General features: G+C 37.9%; 1 protein-coding gene across 3 annotated transcripts in view; it reads left to right on the forward strand.

Moving 5' to 3' along the window:
- Positions 1 to 17322, forward strand: part of RMDN2 (regulator of microtubule dynamics 2) — a 50197-nt gene that overhangs the window by 14443 nt on the left and 18432 nt on the right. For 2 of the 3 annotated variants that reach the window (XM_050894226.1, XM_050894227.1), the window contains exons 6-7: positions 11372 to 11447; positions 13141 to 13218. In XM_050894226.1, coding sequence (XP_050750183.1) covers positions 11372 to 11447; positions 13141 to 13218 — 154 coding nt within the window. Of the gene's footprint in view, positions 1 to 11371; positions 11448 to 13140; positions 13219 to 14439; positions 14529 to 17322 lie in introns of those variants that run through there. The other variant, XM_050894228.1, reaches the window with a different exon arrangement.

The following is a 17322-nucleotide window of genomic DNA, read 5'->3' on the forward strand; positions in this document are numbered from 1 at the left end:
TTACGAGTGCAAGGAGACATGTTCCAGAGGTTAGCTTGGAAAGCCTATTTGAGAGGTTTAAGAAGAAAATCTTATGTTTTGTAAGCTACTGCTTCTTGTAACAGGCAATGGATTTCTGTATGGTTTACAGTTTTCATCCTTTTTGTATCTGGGTTGGAAGTGAATGTGAGAGTTTTGTCAGTTACTGTTGAACTCGTGGCTTTCTGGTGATGTAGATGGACACCACAGATTTGAATAGTTTGGTATAATATTTTTTTTCTGAATATTTTATCTGCTTGTCTTTCTTTTCTGAAGTCTTTCTGACTTGATGCATAATTTTTAAAGTGGAATGCCCCATACTGGTTGTGCTGCTCTAACTGAGACTCTGAATACTGGGCAGAATGGACTTTCATGCTCCAGAAAGACGTTTGTGTATTTTTGTCTAGCCTGCCAACTGTTGTTCAGTCTGTGGTCCCAGTAGATCCTTTTCTGCTGTGCTGCTGCTTAACCAGATGGACTTGTTTTGTAACTGTACATTTCTTTTTTCTTCCTTGGTAGAGTACTTTACACACATTTCATTGATATCATGTTGATTTCAGACCATTTCTCAGGTTTATTGAGGCAGTTTAGGTTTGTAAATGCTTGCATCCCCTCCCAGATTACAATTTTATTTTAAAAGTGTTTTGTTGTTTTGTGGGTTTTTTTTTTTTTAAATCATTGACTTCATTAATGAAATTACTGGAAGATAATGGACCCAGCACAAAACTTTGTGGGACACCTGTAATGATGCTCAGGTTCACATGAACTTGGTTCTGCAACCATCTACAGGTGATTTAATCTAAACGATATTTCCATGGTTAGATTTTGAGGAACATCAGGTAGGACAAAGTCAAAGGCCACATTAAGGTCAAGCTATATCCCATTTGTTGCATTCCTCTAATATTCCAGGCTTGTTTATCTCGTCAGAAAAGAAAAATATTTTTGTTTGATACTGTTTGTTCATGACAAACTTGTGTTAACTGTTTTGTATGCTTCTGTATTTACAGAATTATTTGTCCTGGAATGCTCTCAGGTTGGGCTGGTTTGTCTGTAACCTCTGTCCTTTTTCTCCTTTCTCCTTTCCTTTCCTTTGTCTGTAGATAGCAACTATGTTTGCCTTTTTCCCTTCTGCTGGGACTTTCCGCATTACCCAGGAGATTTTGGTAGTCAGCTGTATGTCAGATCTGGATCATTTAAGTCTGGCTAATGCAAATTTATCCAGTTTATCTAAACATTATTTTACATGTTAATGCCCGTGAACAGGAAATAAGACTTTGCAGAATCTTCCCTGCAGAAACTGTGCTCTCAAAGTTGTATGCAAACAGAATTTTGCCTGAAATCATAAATAGGTAAGACTGTGTGTGAACAGAAAACAGTGCAATACAATTAAGGCATGAAGAAATAACATGTGAAAGTAATATGAAATCCATAGTTAAAAAGGATAATAAGAGAGAAAACACAACTTAAAAGAAAAAATAGAATAAATATTTATACAAAAATACTAGGATCACTAGCAGGTGGTCACTTAAAGAAGAATGGTGTACCAGTTTTACCTAAGGTCAGAGATGAAGGGCAGTACCCAACTCCAGATTGACACCTAAATGTGCTGTCTCCATCATATGTCTACATGTCAGTGAGGGACTTGTCCTCCACTTATAGGGGATGTAGAGTTAATGTTTAATACGCAACATGTGCCATTTGACATGCCAGGATATTTGCATGGCATGGCAGATCTCACACAGGACCTTTGGGGGTCTTTACTGTTCCAGGCCAGCAGCTGGAAGTGGTGGGAAACCCTAGGGCATCTCCAGTGGCAGTAGGCACCTGTGTCCAAGCAGGGATCCTGTGAATTGACCAGGGTCTCCATTGACTGTAATAGGAGATCAGATACACAGATGAGAAGCTCAGCATGAATGCAAGCTCAGTGTGAAAGCAATGCTATCTCAGACCAAAATCCTTCCTTTTCATCTCACCGCCAACATAAAATTTTCTTAAGCTGTATAAGGTAAATAATCTTAGCCTGGGTAAGGTAAGCCCATCTGTTCGTTAGACAGTTTTCTCATTTTTCATGTAAGGTTATCTCACTCTGTATTAGCTACTGGTGAGGAAGCTGGCTTTCTGACCTTGCCTAAGGAAAGTTTTGGTTGATTTCTTACTAATCTGTACTTTCTTATTTCTGAGGGGTTTTGATATTTCCTGTCAGCACAACTGAGTTTTTAACTCACATTTGGTATAGCTGCTGTCTATATTGTCAACTCATGCATTATTTCTAATGTTCTCTTAAACTGTTTAATATATTATGGCTTACTAAATGAGTGAGGATTAAATGATAGGCCTGTTCTTTTCCTGGTCCTGTTCCTTGCTCTCTACTTACAGTTAACCCTTGGGGGGTAGGGGAAACATAAGCGAAGAAGAAATTGAATTCAGCCTTGTTGGTTTCATCTTTTGTCATTTTTTCCTCCTTGCTAATTGTTCTGTACTTTCATTTATGTTTCTTTTCCTTCTGCTGTTTTTACAGAACCTCTTCTTATTGCCTTGTATGTCTCTTGTGAGTTGCAATTCAGTTTGTATTTAGCATTTCTGATATATATATGGCTTTAAATATGCCATCCAGTTCTGATATATATATCTTTAATACCCATCCAGTATCCCTAGCTTAGCCATATGCTCTTATTTTCATTTTTAGGGTCAATTACTTTTGGATTTTTAAGTCAATAGAGAATACCTCACTGGAGCTGAATTAGTCTTTAAAACTATTTCCTGCCTTTCCTCTGCATCGAAAAGGGTCATTTGCTGCTGTGCTTTTGAATATTGTCTCTTAATAATTCTCCTCTAGAACTTTTTATAACATGGCACTTTTTTATCGTTTAGTTTTCTTCATTAGAAATGTACACCGTGCCTGTCAAGCAAGGATTAGGACTATAGACCTCTTTGAAAGTTTCTTTTGGAAGTTTATCCCTGCTGTTTGAAAGCTCTGTTTACCACATAAATATGTTTTTGTCACACCAACTGACATAACTGTCTCAGTAAAGCTCTAGTGTAGACAGAATTATACTGACAAAAGCATCCCTTTTCCAGAGCAGAGTTTTTCCTATTTTGTGGAACTGCTATAAGCTGTCTGGGAAATAGAATGTATCTTTTGTCTCCACCAGGAGAATTTAGTGGAATGGTCTCATGAGCAAACTCTTGCTAATGTAGGCCTAGATTTCAGCTGTCTTGCCTTACTTTCATATTTACTTCCGTTAAGAACAAAAAAATGCCATATATCTTCTTAGTAGGTCACCTGTATTTTTTTATAAAACTGTATCGTAAACTATATCAACAATAAAACTGGCCAACTTACTGATCAGAATACTGACAAGTAACCAATATTCATCCTCAGATAAAATTTGATAAAATAATTGCAGAAAGAACTGAGCAAAATATCTTGAAGTAGTCAGTCGATTTGGTAGTGAACTTTTGCAGCTGTGAACAATTTTCATATCTGAATCCAGATTTTTGAAAACACATGATCATACTTAATATTGTAGTTGCCAGTGAGATCAAAAAACTTTCAGGTTTTTTGAATGGTGACCTAAAAAACTGAAGTAAATGGAAACACTGGAAAGGAAAAACATAGCTGTAACCTTTTATTATTTGTGTGACCACCCTAAAGAGAGGCAGAGTAAATATTCTAAGTGTCTTGTTGCTTTGTTCAGCTGGTGTCAATTATTCAAGCTGTGAAGGAACTCGCATGGAAAAGTTGGCATTGGCCAGTTGCAGGTCATCTTGTTTTTCCCAAGCCTCAAACAAAATCCTTTTGTGAGTCAGTGATTCCCAAATGATAGCTGTGAATCCTCATGGCTCATCTTGGACCATGGAACATCTTTATCATCCAGATTTTAATTGGAAGCGCTACGTGAACAATTCAGTGCTATAGTTGCTTTGGATGGCACTGCTTTACAACTTCACGATTACAGAAAACACAAAATATAGAGGCATGTCAGTAGTGCCTTTATTTAAAACTAAACAATCACTTTTAAGTTCTTTTGCAAAAAAAGTGAGTTTTTATGTTTGGGTGGGGTGTTGTTGCTGTTTTTCCTTCAAGAGTTTGGAAGAAGTCTAGAAGGCTTCTCTGCTGTTGCCCAGAACCCCACACCTCCTTTTTTTGCTGAGGAGGATTTGTTACAGGTTTTGCAAAAAGCAGAAAGGTTACCAGATGTGGCCAGTGTTCATGACATTTACTTAGAAAGCTCATTCTTTGCATTGAACTTTGGTTTGTTTGCCACAAACAAACTTAGTGCTGCCGTTAAGTTTGGGTTACTCTATAGAACTTACCCGCTGATAGGAGTCATATAGCATGTGTCTCATTTAGATTGAAGTTATCAAGTGAAAAACAGTAATTTTAAGCGAAGACTCCCCCTGAACCACAGCTGCCCCCAAGACTTTTCTCTGTTGTGTATGTGTGAGTTACTTAGAAGCACAGAAACAAGTTTCACAAGCCCAGGGTTGTCCATGGAAGTGGGTTCCAGAGCTGACAGTCTTTTACTGAGAGGAAACACTATGGAAGAGAATGGATTGGCTTCATTGTGGACATGAATAATTAGCACTTACTTGTTGTTTTGGCTGACCTGTATTAGTAAGCCAGAAAATGGGGAAGGATATAATAATAGAAATTGTATTAGCTCTTGTTAGTTGTAGAGATTTGTTATTCACTTTCAGGACTAATTCAAGATGTTGACCCTTATGTTCACATATAATTTTGTGCTAAGCATGGGCCTGGGCTAGAACTGATGCTTAGGGAATCTTTGATGTGCTAGTATGACTTGTGCTTCTGAGTGGACTTGCTGTACTTGGTATACAAAAAATGAAAGAAGGGATAGTCCCAGGTAGAACATATTTCAGTGAGAAAGTCTAGAGATTGCAAAGATACTGAGAGGTTTGTATGTAACAGTGGAGTATGTAGCCAGAAGGTGTTTTGTATTACTTGAGAGGTACAAAATATTCAGAAATGTAGAAAGTTGTGTTTCTACACAAAAAAACACAAAGAAAGTATTCAGAAATGTAGAAACTTTTAACTCTTGTGTCCTGTGAACAAAAGATGGTAAAATCACTCATAATAGGATAAAGAACTGCTCAGAAGATGGTTCGTAAGAAAGTCAACTACTGTTTTGACCCAACCGGGATTAAATTTCTCCTGGATTAATTTTTAAGATTACGTGATATTACTACCCAGCATGATAAAGTCAAGTTCTTAAACTCATATAACTTGGTTATTTTGCAGAAATGTGGGAAGCTGTGCAGAAGCAGGAAAAACGTGGTTCTTATGGAAGAAGAACTCTTATGTTAGGTGGCATGTATGTGCAAAGGGATTTTACACAAACTTCCCACAAAAAAGTGAATGTCACGTACTCTCAGATAATTTGTCAGATTTGTAGGGTGCAATGGCATAAAAATATTTCTCTACTGAAACAAAACTCTTCAAAATTATAGAATATGTTGTAGGATATTATCATACCACTGACAACTTTTAAAATTAAGTTCATACCATGTTTCTAACTAAATTCTTGTAACGTTCTACCCTTAATTATCCCTTATTTAGACTTAGAAGAGACAGATAACTTACAAGCTACAAGCATCTGTTTCTATCATACAGTCTTATTTTTCAGGAGTTGATATCTTGTGCAGAAATACTTTCAGTTAAAACTTGGTGTAACAAAGTTTCAGGTTAGTAGTTATTTGCCCTGTATTTGATTCATGGGAAGACCAAAAAAATTTTACAGCAATCTTTGTTGTTAATTATGCTTAATCTTAGTCACTAATCTTTAAATTACTTAATTATTTTGGTAAAAATAATTTACAATTTCAAATACAGAAAGGCAAATTCAGAAGCCATTTCTGAAAAGCTGTAACTTGTTGTGTAGTAAGTGGATCAGAGGGATGCATAGCTTCTTGTGTATTTCTGGTTAGAGCATTTAAATGAGAGAATGGTGGAAGGTCATGCATTAGGGCTTTGTGGTTGCTGGGGTTAGTGATTAGATCTGGTAAAAGTCACTTTGTGTGCAAAAAAAAAAAAGAAATCACAATCTAGTGGGGGGTTGGTTGTTTTTTTTTTTCTTTTCCATAGGGCAGGTCAGTGGAATATTTCAGTTCAGAAATGTTGTTGCAATGCCTCAGGGCATTTGTGGTCCCTTCTCCCAAGTTCTCCGTCTGTTGATCTTTCTTCTTGGTGCACATTCCCCTCCCTGCTGAAGGGAGGTAGCAGATGTTGGCACTTGCATGACAGTAGCTCTTCGCAAGGGACTGAGCTCAGGTCTGTAGTCCAGCCTGTGAGGAGGAGTATGATGCATCCTCTGGGAAAATGTTCTTGAAATAGCAGTGCATTGGTGAAACACTGCAGCATCCTCATGCAAGTGCAAAGGAAGTAGGTTTGAAATGTGAAAAGATTTATTTACTACAAGTTTTTTGCCAGAATGGTCACAGAGAAAATAATAGTGGCAACCTAGTGATCCCTATTACATTTCTGTCAGGGAGAATTGTTGTGTTACTATCTCTGACAGCTATTGTTTCACTCTGTTTCCACATTTGTGAAGAATATATCCTGTTAATTTCTTCAAGATTATGTTTGCACCTATAATGAATAAAAATGTCTGTTATAAAAATAGAAGTTAAATTTCTGGAACACAGAAATTTAACACAATTGCAGGTTCCACAGCCTCAGAAATGCAGAACATGGCATCTACATGTTCTACTGGTGAACTTCTGTGAATATGCATTAACAGCAGTATTTTTACTTGTTTTGGCATGTTGTATGTGTTGCAATAAATTATTAAGCTAGAATTCTTAAATGTCCTTACTTTCAGTGTTTTTTGGTTTTTTTTACCAAAATATGGGTTTGTTTCCCATGTTTTTGCAAGTGTCACCTATGCAAGTGTGTGCTACATCTGATGTTTCCCTGGAGCTCAACTTCAGGTTTCTGGTGAATTTTTAATATAAAAACTATATTTCTGCCAATTTCTACAATGTAGACTCAGTTTTATTCCAAGAAGACGGAAAAAAAGAAAAGAAAACAAAGCAAAACCCAAACAAAAAACATCCCCACGAACAAAAAACCACCTGAACACTTACTTGCACCTTGGCGCATTTTGCTTTGTATATTGGCAGTCTTTCACATTCTTAGCCACTGCTTCCATACCCTCACCACCATGAGAAAGGTGGTATCAAACTGATACTTTACTTTTCCACAGAAACTTAGTATCAGATGCATTTTTGTAAGTGAAATACCATGGTAGGAAAGTGATGCAATTTTAAGTATGCAAAACTGTGATCTCTGGAAGGGTAATGCAACAGGGGTCATAAACAGTAATATAAGTTGCAAAATCTCCCTATATAGGAATTGATATCTCATTGAAGTCAGATTAAAAAGAAAGGCTGAGGGTCTGGCTGCATTGCAGAGACTGTCGGAATACGTAAGTGCGTAAAACTGGTAAGTGAGGGAGTCAATGGCTAAGAAATAAGATGGGATGCACAGGACTGAGCCGTGCAGAGATGGGGAGACACAAGAATGCATTTAGAACTGGAATGGAAATTAACTTTCTTTTCACTGGGCCTCTCATGTGTTACCCACACATTAGCCTTTACTCGTACTACCTTACATGTCAAATGTGTCTCGGGTGAAGAGGAGGGAGTGAAAAATAGGTATGAAACAGATTAATTAAATTATTTGGTATTAGTAAATATCACAAACTCCTCCTCCCTTTCACAAAGTCATACCAATTACAATTAAGAAAAACTTTCCTGTTGATACTAGGCTGCTAAAAGGGAGACCTAGGCTTCTAAATGTAAGCCCTGTACCCACACATTTCCAAAGTCTACGTGAAATAAGAGGTTTTCTTGGAGTTGGGATACATGGAAGGGAACATAGAAGAGGGAGGAACAAGCCTGGGAAGATGCCTGTTACTTCTGATTTTGGCCCTGTGAAATTTATCAGGGAAAAGGTAAAACTTGCTGTATTTGAGTGTCTTAATGTGGCTTAATCTTGATTTGAGACTTTAAATCTTTTCTGTAAATCTATCTCATATGGGATAAAGCTGTGGTTGCCAGAGTCTAAGTGTTGGTAGCATCTCTCTGCATTTTTTGGTATTAAAATTCAGGTTGCTTGCGAACATGCTTCGTAAAACTCACTGGATCAACCTGCTGTTCTTCCTTTTGCAGCAGGTAAGGTATGCCCCTTTACAGTTTTACCTTGTCTGAATACGTTTAGAAATTCTGGAACACCAGAAGGCAAAACATTAATTCACCTTGATCTGGACCCCTCTACGTGAGGGCTACATAGGCACTTGGCATTCATCTCTATCAACTACAGTTTCCTGCGAGTCTGAGTTTCAGTGACATTGTTTGTAGCAAAGGGACATGGTGCTGACTTATTACTGAGTTAGTTTGATTGTATTGTGCTTAGAAAAGGAGTATTAATTGTGGATGATTAATCTGTGTGCTTCTACACTGTTTTCAGTAACTTTTCTTCCACCTGGAAATAATACTTTTTTTATATTAACAAAGTACTGTGTCTGTCTTAATGAGGTTATGATCATTATGTTTATTTAGATGAACATGTCTATGGCTGGTTTTTTACATTATCCAGGAGTAGCATTAGCTCAGCAGTTAGGTCACTTCTTGCAGCACTTGGTACAATTGTCTCTATTTTTCTCTGTGAAGGTACTGTAAGCAGTATTTTAATCTTGATGTTCAAAGGGCGTAAGGCAGGCAGTGTTTGTGAGGAAAACCAGTATCGCTTGCTCTAACGGAAGATATGTACGTTTTACCCATTTCATAGAATATTTGCACATTATTGTGTGATAATTTTTTTATTTATTTCCCCCCTGGATTTTTATAATAGCACACAAGGTGACGATGTAAAAATACTGTGAAAGGCCCAGGCCCTGAGGCTGCCTGCTGTGTCCGAGTGTCACCACGAGATGGGGCAGGTGACAACGGAGAGGGAAGGCTGAGGGCCCGCCGGGCCTTGCTCCGCGGTACCCGCGCTCCTGCCTTGGGCTGCCGGCTTCGCCGAGAGCTGGGACCTAAATCTGGAAAGATGGTTTCGGGATTGAATGACAAGAACCAGATGGAAGCATTTCTAGTTAGTTCCCTCCTCGTTTTCTCTGATTGTTTTCTTAATGTTACCCTTTGCATCAGTGAAAATAAAGTTTGCTTTGTTTTTTAAACTCTTTGAAAATTATTTAAAATGCCTAAAAATTATCTTCTAGAAAAAAAATCCCTTTTTTTTAGAAATGAAATGAATATCTGAAGTGCCATAGAACTCCAAAAATTAAATAATTGATTTATGCCAATTGCCTGGCCAGCCCAGTTCAAAGGTATAAAATAGAAACCCCCCACACACTAATACATGAAAGACATTCTTATTTTTTCAAGGAAAAATACGAATGTATTTAAAGTTAGTAGGTTAGCTTATTTTTCATTCGTTGAAAATTTTACTGGGATTTCCCTCCCCAGAGATATTAGCTGTAAGTGGAAGTTTTTCTTTGAACTGGTTTAAACTAAGGCCCTCTTTCTTGTCACGCACAGACAGGGAAATACTGCAAGATGCTGGATTAGCTTGTTCGCTTTTCATTGTTTTCTTTTGTAGCAGCAATCCGTTTAGCTATGGTATGCTGAGTTTATCTGATTAGCACTTAATGAGTGAAGGGAATAGGGGAAATGTTGCCTGAGTTACTTAAGCCTAATAAAGTTTTCAGTACCTTCCCCCTCTTTCTAAATACCTGAACTTTCCTGACCCCCACCCTTTGCTTTTTCCCTCAATTGCAGCTGGTTCCCATATGAAATGTGCTCCCCCTGCAGCTTTAACTGTCAGAAGTAGTGGTGCCATTAGCCGGATTTTGTTCAGTGCACATTGGTCACAACATACATCCTGCTCAACAGTGTTTGACGGTCTGTCTGGAGCTCTTACAAATTCAACTACTGTGGTTATGCTGACTCGCATGCCTTACCTGGGAACACTTACTGACTAAAAATGCAACAACCTGTAGCATGAGTATTTCTAACTTAAAACCATTAGGTATAACTGTAAGCAATAAAATAATTTCTTTAGTTATGTTAGCAGTGACATTTTAATGAGGATTTACTGGAGCTTGAATAATTACATTATATAAAGAAATTCAAGAAAGCTGAGGTTTAGTAATGCTTAAAAACTCTGTGTGCCATACAGATTGCAGGTCTGTTACCATAATTAACTCGGTAAGTTTCTTGCATAACTCTTATGTTTTCCTCTGGACTTCAACTTGATTTCTCTCTTTTAGGATTAATTTTTGTTTTAATTTGATATTGCATTGTAAAATGTTTAATACAAAAGCAAAATTCTGAAAAATTTAGAGAAATAATCTGTATTAGTTTTATGCTGCTTAAATATATCTTTGGTGATTCTGTTAGTTTTATACAGAAATGCAGAGTTGTCTTAATACCAATGAAAATAGGTCCAATGAAAGTACAATTGATGTCTGCGCATAATATTACTTATGCATAGTAGGTTCTATAGCTGTTGAAGTAATAAGGAAAAAGCAACAGAAGTTTAGGTGGAGTGTCAATAAGACAATAGTGTTGCTTAGAAAATCTGAATCTTTATAGGTAGGGACCTCTGAAAATATTTTCAGTTATACCTGCTTAACAATACAAATTTTTAATAGAAATGATCTCACATTTCTTTTATCACTGTCAGTGTCCCCAATTTATAATAATAATAGTAATCTTAGCAATAGGCAGCTAGTAATGGCAGTAGTGATCCTGTTAGAGCAGAATGTGTGTGTACATTTTTAAATAATTTTAAAGATATTAAAAGAATGCTAGAGGTGCAGGAATGCACCAAGATGCTTGAGAAGTGTAGAAGATGACTGTGAACGATTTTTGAGGTCTGCACAGCTTCCTGCTGAGCATGCCCCAAGGATTTGCCTTCCCAGGTGAGGTACCACGGCTGATGGTGTTCATGTTCCTAGTGCATTGCAATGCAGAGCACAATGTGTCCAGTTAAACTGCTGTCAGTGCTGGAGCAGGTCTGGAACTGTAGCACTCTGATCTAAACGGTAGAAATTTTGGAGGAGAAATCCCTGTTTCTTCACCTCACTGACAGCCCAAACAGTGTCATTTAAACTTCTTGTTTCCATTACTAGTTTGGTTTGGTTTGGTTTGGTTTTTTGCCTGCTCCTGAGTATGTACAGCTCATGCCAAACTTCTATCCAGCCATCAAGATGGAAGAAAAACAGGTGTTAATCTGTGAATTAGGTATTGAAATATTTTGTAATTTGATTCAAAGGTTTGTTTAAATCACAAAAAGTGTGTGTGTGTTTTTCTTTTCCCCTCTCAGGTTTGCAATTATGTGTGGCTATATGTCTCAGTTTGAAAGTGTACAAAACAAAATCAGGAATGGTTATCTCTTTAAGGTATGTTTTTGTAGGGTTTGGGGTTTTTTAAGCTATTCCTTTAAATTATTTCCTTATATAGTGTCTAAGACAGATTTTTCCAACACAGTAATTCAGTCTCACAGCTCTATTTTGGTGCCGATGTTAAAGTGGAAAAGTTATTTATATGTATGCAAATAGATTATATGCTTACACAATATAAGAACTGAGGTAGGATTCTGGGAACAGTATTAAGATTTCAGTTTTATTTTGTAGTCAAAGGGAGGAGGAGAAGGGAGTAACAATTCTGTTTAGAAAATAAAAACATATGAAATATTAAGTAATGAACGAACACAGTTCTGCAATCATCCTTCATGCCACCCTTAAGAAGTAATATTTGTTTTAACACTGTCCTTTCAAAGGTAATTGTGTTTTTTAGAGTTAGCAGTTTGTGTTACATGTGCTACTCTCCCCCTCCTTGTCCTCGGCATTGCTTAGGTGCTTTCCATCCCTTGCCCTCCGAGCCGGTGTCCCCCCTTTCTGGGTGTCAGTGAGAGGCAGCAGATGTGTTCCACTTCCCAGGGAATGCCTGGGAACACATGTGTCCGTGTTAGGGCTTCGAGTGTCATGGAGCTTTTCTATGAGAGAGCATTAATTACATCTGAGCTGTGCCAAGCGAGCTAAGCCCCGAGCGCTGGGACAAGCTAGGAACAAAGGGAAAATGACAAATTACACAAGTGCTGCAGTTATTTAAGGATGGACTTTAAAAAGAGCCCACAGTGTTAGCAGTAGCCTTTTCAGGGAGGTTTTCCTCTTCAGAAGTAATTACTGAGATCTGTGTGAATCATTTGGAAATGTTAAGGATTTGGGAAAATAATAGCATGAAAACATAGCTCCTATCTGAATAGTTTGTGGACAAAATGATAGAATAATAGGCTCTTAGATCTGTATAACTCAGATATTTTAGTGACTGGCTTAATTAAAAAACAGAGATATCTGGGGGGAAAAAAAGAAACCTTAGAAGTGAAATTTATTTTGAGAAGCAAATGGTAGTTAGGGGCAAAATAACATATTTCTTTTTTCTTCAAACTCAGGTTGAGCAATAAGAGCTTTCTTTAGTAAATTAAAGAGTGAAATAAAGATACCCATGACCTGTAATGAAAATGGTTTTGGAAGAAGCACCTCATTAGATGCTTTCTAGGTTTTATGATTTCACTATAAACAGAACCATTTTATTTTCTGAATTTCACATTATAGTAACAGTTCGTTGTGTCATTACCATTTCATTGGGGTAGTCACACTCCAGGGTGGAAGAGACTATGCTTCAGTGATGGGTGCTGGCATGTAAGATCTATCAGAGAGAGTGGTTGCTTTCTCACTGATTTAGAGTGTGATAGTTTCCTAATACTAACTGTAAATAAAACAAATTTAATTGAAGTTGTTGCCTTTTTAAGACAAAAGTTCTTGAGTTCTTTGATTGAACTTTAGAGCTGCTTAGTCATGTTTTAAATACAGCATGCCGCCTTGCATTGTGTGCAAAGTTGCTAAATAATTTTGTTTATGGTTTCCCTCCATGAGGAAGGGGTTTGCTAGTTAAAATATTTTTAGGGTGTTAGAAAAGAATTGCAGCAGAAGAGGATTTCTGAATTTGTTTATGATTTGCAGCGAACTTCTTAGAATGTAAACACACTTGCCAAAAAAACATCTAAAGTGACACTGATTTTCTTTCTAATAGGAGCACCTAGACAAAGCAATTGAACTTAAACCTCAAGATCCTTTTTTATATTACCTAAATGGAAGATGGTGCTATTCAGTAAGTTGTTTTTTTATCTAACGTATGAATTGAGTATACTGAAAAATGATAATGCATTTGAAATGAAGTAGTGGGACTTAAGACAAAGTAGGTGTTTATTGAAGTAGATGTTTTGAGTTAAGTGAAGCAGTACATTTACATTTCCTGAATTAACTTCCACATGTGTGATGTTAACTGCTGACCATTCCTGTCATGTACATTAAGTAAGCTGTGCTTGTATGTCCCTCATTGTTGTGTTCAGGTTTCTTATCTGAATGTATGAATGAAAAGTAATTGATATTTGGAAGGGAGGAAGGGTGACCTGGTATTGTAAGCCTTGATTTCATAGAATCATAGAATGGTTTGGGTTGGAAGGGACCTTAAAGATGATCTAGTTCCAACCCCCCTGCCATGGGCAGGGACACCTTCCGCTAGACCAGGTTGCTCAAATCCCCATCCAACCTGGCCTTGAACACTTCCAGGGATGGGGCATCCACAGCCTCTCTGGGCAACCTGTTCCAGTGCCTCACCACCCTCACAGTGAAGAACGTCTTCCTTACATCTAGTCTAAATCTACCCTCTTTCAGTTTAAAGCCATTACCCCTTGTCCTATCACTACATGCCCTTGTAAAAAGTCCCTCTCCAGCTTTCTTGTAGGCCCCCTTTAGGTACTGGAAGGCTGCTGTAAGGTCTCCCCGGAGCCTTCTCTTCTGCAGGCTGAACAAGCCCAAGTCTCTCGGCCTGTCTTTGTAGGAGAGGTGCTCCAGTCCCCTGATCATCTTCGTGGCCCTCCCCTGGACTTGCTCCAACAGGTCCTTCTTATGTTGGGGGCCCCAGAGCTGAACGCAGTACTGCAGGTGGGGTCTCACGGGAGCAGAGTAGTTCTTTATTCTGCCACAAACTTTCTGAGTGAGCTTGGGCTGGTAACATAGCCTTTTGGTAACTTTATTCCCCATCCATAACTGAAGTTAAAGGCACTTACGTGCTGTGGGGTCATGTCTGTGGCAGCAAGGCTACCATACCAGCTTGGTAGATTCCAGGAGAATGTCACAACAAAGATGCAGGCATAAAAATCTATAGTTCACCAAAAAGTTTTGCAAGAGATACAATTTGTGTTATGCCAACACAACAGGTGCTTTTATATGTTGTGTTAATGACATAGTGATAAGTACTCATATATGGAAAATTAAAATAATTGTTTTACAAGCTTAGCTGTTGATTAATTTTATATTTTTTTTTCAGGAAATGGTGCTTGTGCTTGTAGTACGAGAGTTGTCTTATTCTTAAGCCCACATCTTTGATGGCTCAGATGGCTATCCTTATTGCTTCATCTTTAGTGCTGTGATAATCTTTCATCAGAAGAAAATGTTCTTGCATAGTCTATGCTGTAAAAGATCACTGGGAGGCTTCTCAGAATAATAACTGCTAATGTGCAGTGAATTCCAGCCCTGCCTTTTTCCTCCAGCTACTTCCAATGCTAGTCACTACAAAGTGCCTTCAAACTGGAAAGAAGGAGTTGCTGTGATACGTTGCAGACTTTGTCTTTATCTGCAACAAGACTTAATGCAAAGTAATCTTTCAGCAGTTTTTTCAGATCATATATTTAACTTTCAAAGAGCTTTCAGCAACTACATTTTTTCTCAGTTGATTTGAATAAGGAATGACACCAACTTTTTCAAAAAGCATTTCATTTGCCACACTGTAGTCTTGAATATCAGCATTAGCTATGCAAAAGTGAGTTGCTGAAGATTGTCCTATAGTATGCTTGCTGTCCTGCCTTTGAAGAACATCTCTCTCACCAGTGATTCCTTAAGCACTTTTATACCATGCTGTGTCCAACAGCTGACTGCAGCTTCCATTTATGTCAAACGCTGCCAGATGTTTTTCATGGCTTATTTCTCACTTGAGCTATCGCTTTTGGAAACTTTACATGTAATCTCAGTATACCTCACTTCGTTGTTATTGCACTGTTTTTTTGCTCATTTCATTTTAGTGACAGTCACCACTTCCTGACTAATACATGTGGTTTGTTGCACTATATCATTACAAACTCATGTTCCACACTTGCAACATCTATGCAGGACTTCCTTACTGAACATTAAAGCCACAGATTAGCATTTGCTTTAGGGTATGACCTGACCTGCATTTTATTAAGTGAAACAATCCACCTAAACAGATGTAGCCACTGAAATACTTAAGAATTGATTTCTGGGTTCTCTTTTTCTTCCCTTTTTTTTTTTTTTTTTTTTTTTGAATTCTTGCCTTCTCTGGCTGCCATGACAAAATAGTAACCTGAAACACTTAGAACAGATTTTCATAGTGCAAATAAATGCAAGTAAAGGACTGAACAACATTTTGTTTTAACTTCTGGGGCTGTGAGCTCTTAAAAACTTACTGTCATTTGCACACTTTCAGTAGCAGGATGAGGCCATCATTTGGGAACATTAGTTTTGAGGCTTTACTATGGAAGCTAGATCTTAATCCTAGCCCAGTGAAGTTGGTGATATCCTCATTAGTTTTAGCAGACTGTATGAGTAGATTTCTGTGCTGATCCACTAACACAGGTTTTGCCCATGCATGTGATGTAGATAGTCGTAGGAGCTTGTGGAAGATGTGGCAAATTCCTCAGTCCTATTCTGCAGACTGTGGTGTTTCATACTGTGGTAATTATCCCAAAAGTAGACTGTTGGCTGTGGCATCGGTTCCAAATACTTCTTCAGGGTAGTGATTATGATAGGATGCTTGAAAAATTAATTTATCACTCCTTCTCTATACTGGTGCCTGTAGATGGAGTGATAATGCTCCTCTTAGACCCTCTGTTTTTTCTGTTCACTCTAACTGCGGTTGAGGCTGGGAAGGCTGTGTTGTCCAGTGTGAAGAAATTAAAGAAGAAAAAGGGATGACTGAGGAAAGAAGGTTAGTTTTTACTTTTAGCCTAGCTGACTTTGGGGTCAAGTTAGGATTGGCCACGATATTTGTTCTTTCATAAGTGTTGCTTCCAGGGGTATTTTTAGTCACATATTCTTTTACTGAAGCAATGTAGTTAAAAAAAATAACTAGTGTTTGATACTTTGTAGGCTTTGGTAACACTTTTGGGAAACCTGATGTACTTAAGTTTTTCTAGTATAGTCAGATATTTCCCATTCACGCCCCATTTAATGTTGGGGGATCTTATTACTATCTTCTAGCACTGTTTTTGGGGCTGACAAACTGAAAAAAATAGGTATAGCATAAGAGACTGTAAAAGGGGATGCTTCAAGTGGTGTAACTCAGGGTTCCAGTTCGTTTTCACAAATTACAATCAGTTGAACAGACTTTTAGGTAAAAAGTATAGTGGAGGCAAATGGAGAAGATTTATTGAAGGCTGAAATCTATATTGAGAGACTGCATGCTGTACTAGTAAAAGCTATTTGATTTGTGGAGTTTTGCCAGAATTTGGCAAAAAAATGGCTCTGACTGCCATTTCTCACCTTCCTCAGTGTAACACAGTCCTTTGCAAAGAGCAATGGTACGGCGATGCCAAGTTTCTTACTGAGCAGTTATTCTTGCTGGGCCAGATCTGAAGCTGATGCAAAGTGTCATAGCACCTGCCAGCAGAAAGGATGAGCTGGATTTTCACTGCCTCTCAGCAGTGGGGGTTTGTCTCTGATGCAGAGCCAGTGACAGTTGTGTGCCACATATTGTCTAAAAATCAATTTTTGCTGTTTCTTATTTCTCTTACCATTATAAAGCCAGTAGAGCTATACAAAAGAGGAAGATTCTGTTCCAATGCGCGTATCATCTCAGCTTTGTTAGAAAATTACTTCTGGTATCACAATCAGGTAGGCAGGATTTTCACCAATCATTTCATAGATGTCATGATGGGCAGGCAACATTTTGCCTGTGAGACCTGCTGTGTATACAAGAAGCCACGTGTAGCTCTAATGTTTTTTGTTTTATTTTGCAGAGGTGACGAGGGGAAAAAAAACCTATTTATTTATGCATTGAGCAAACATAATTGAACACCACTAGTAATGGATAACTGCAGAACCCTACCAAATGTTATTTTAATATTCCTTTTTCCAGAGCTGATAGGAACTTCTACGTAGTGGTGATTTTTTCCAGGGTAGCTTTAGTGATAATGTT

Source organism: Gymnogyps californianus, chromosome 3 (assembly GCF_018139145.2).
Source record: "Gymnogyps californianus isolate 813 chromosome 3, ASM1813914v2, whole genome shotgun sequence".
NCBI lineage: Eukaryota > Metazoa > Chordata > Aves > Accipitriformes > Cathartidae > Gymnogyps > Gymnogyps californianus.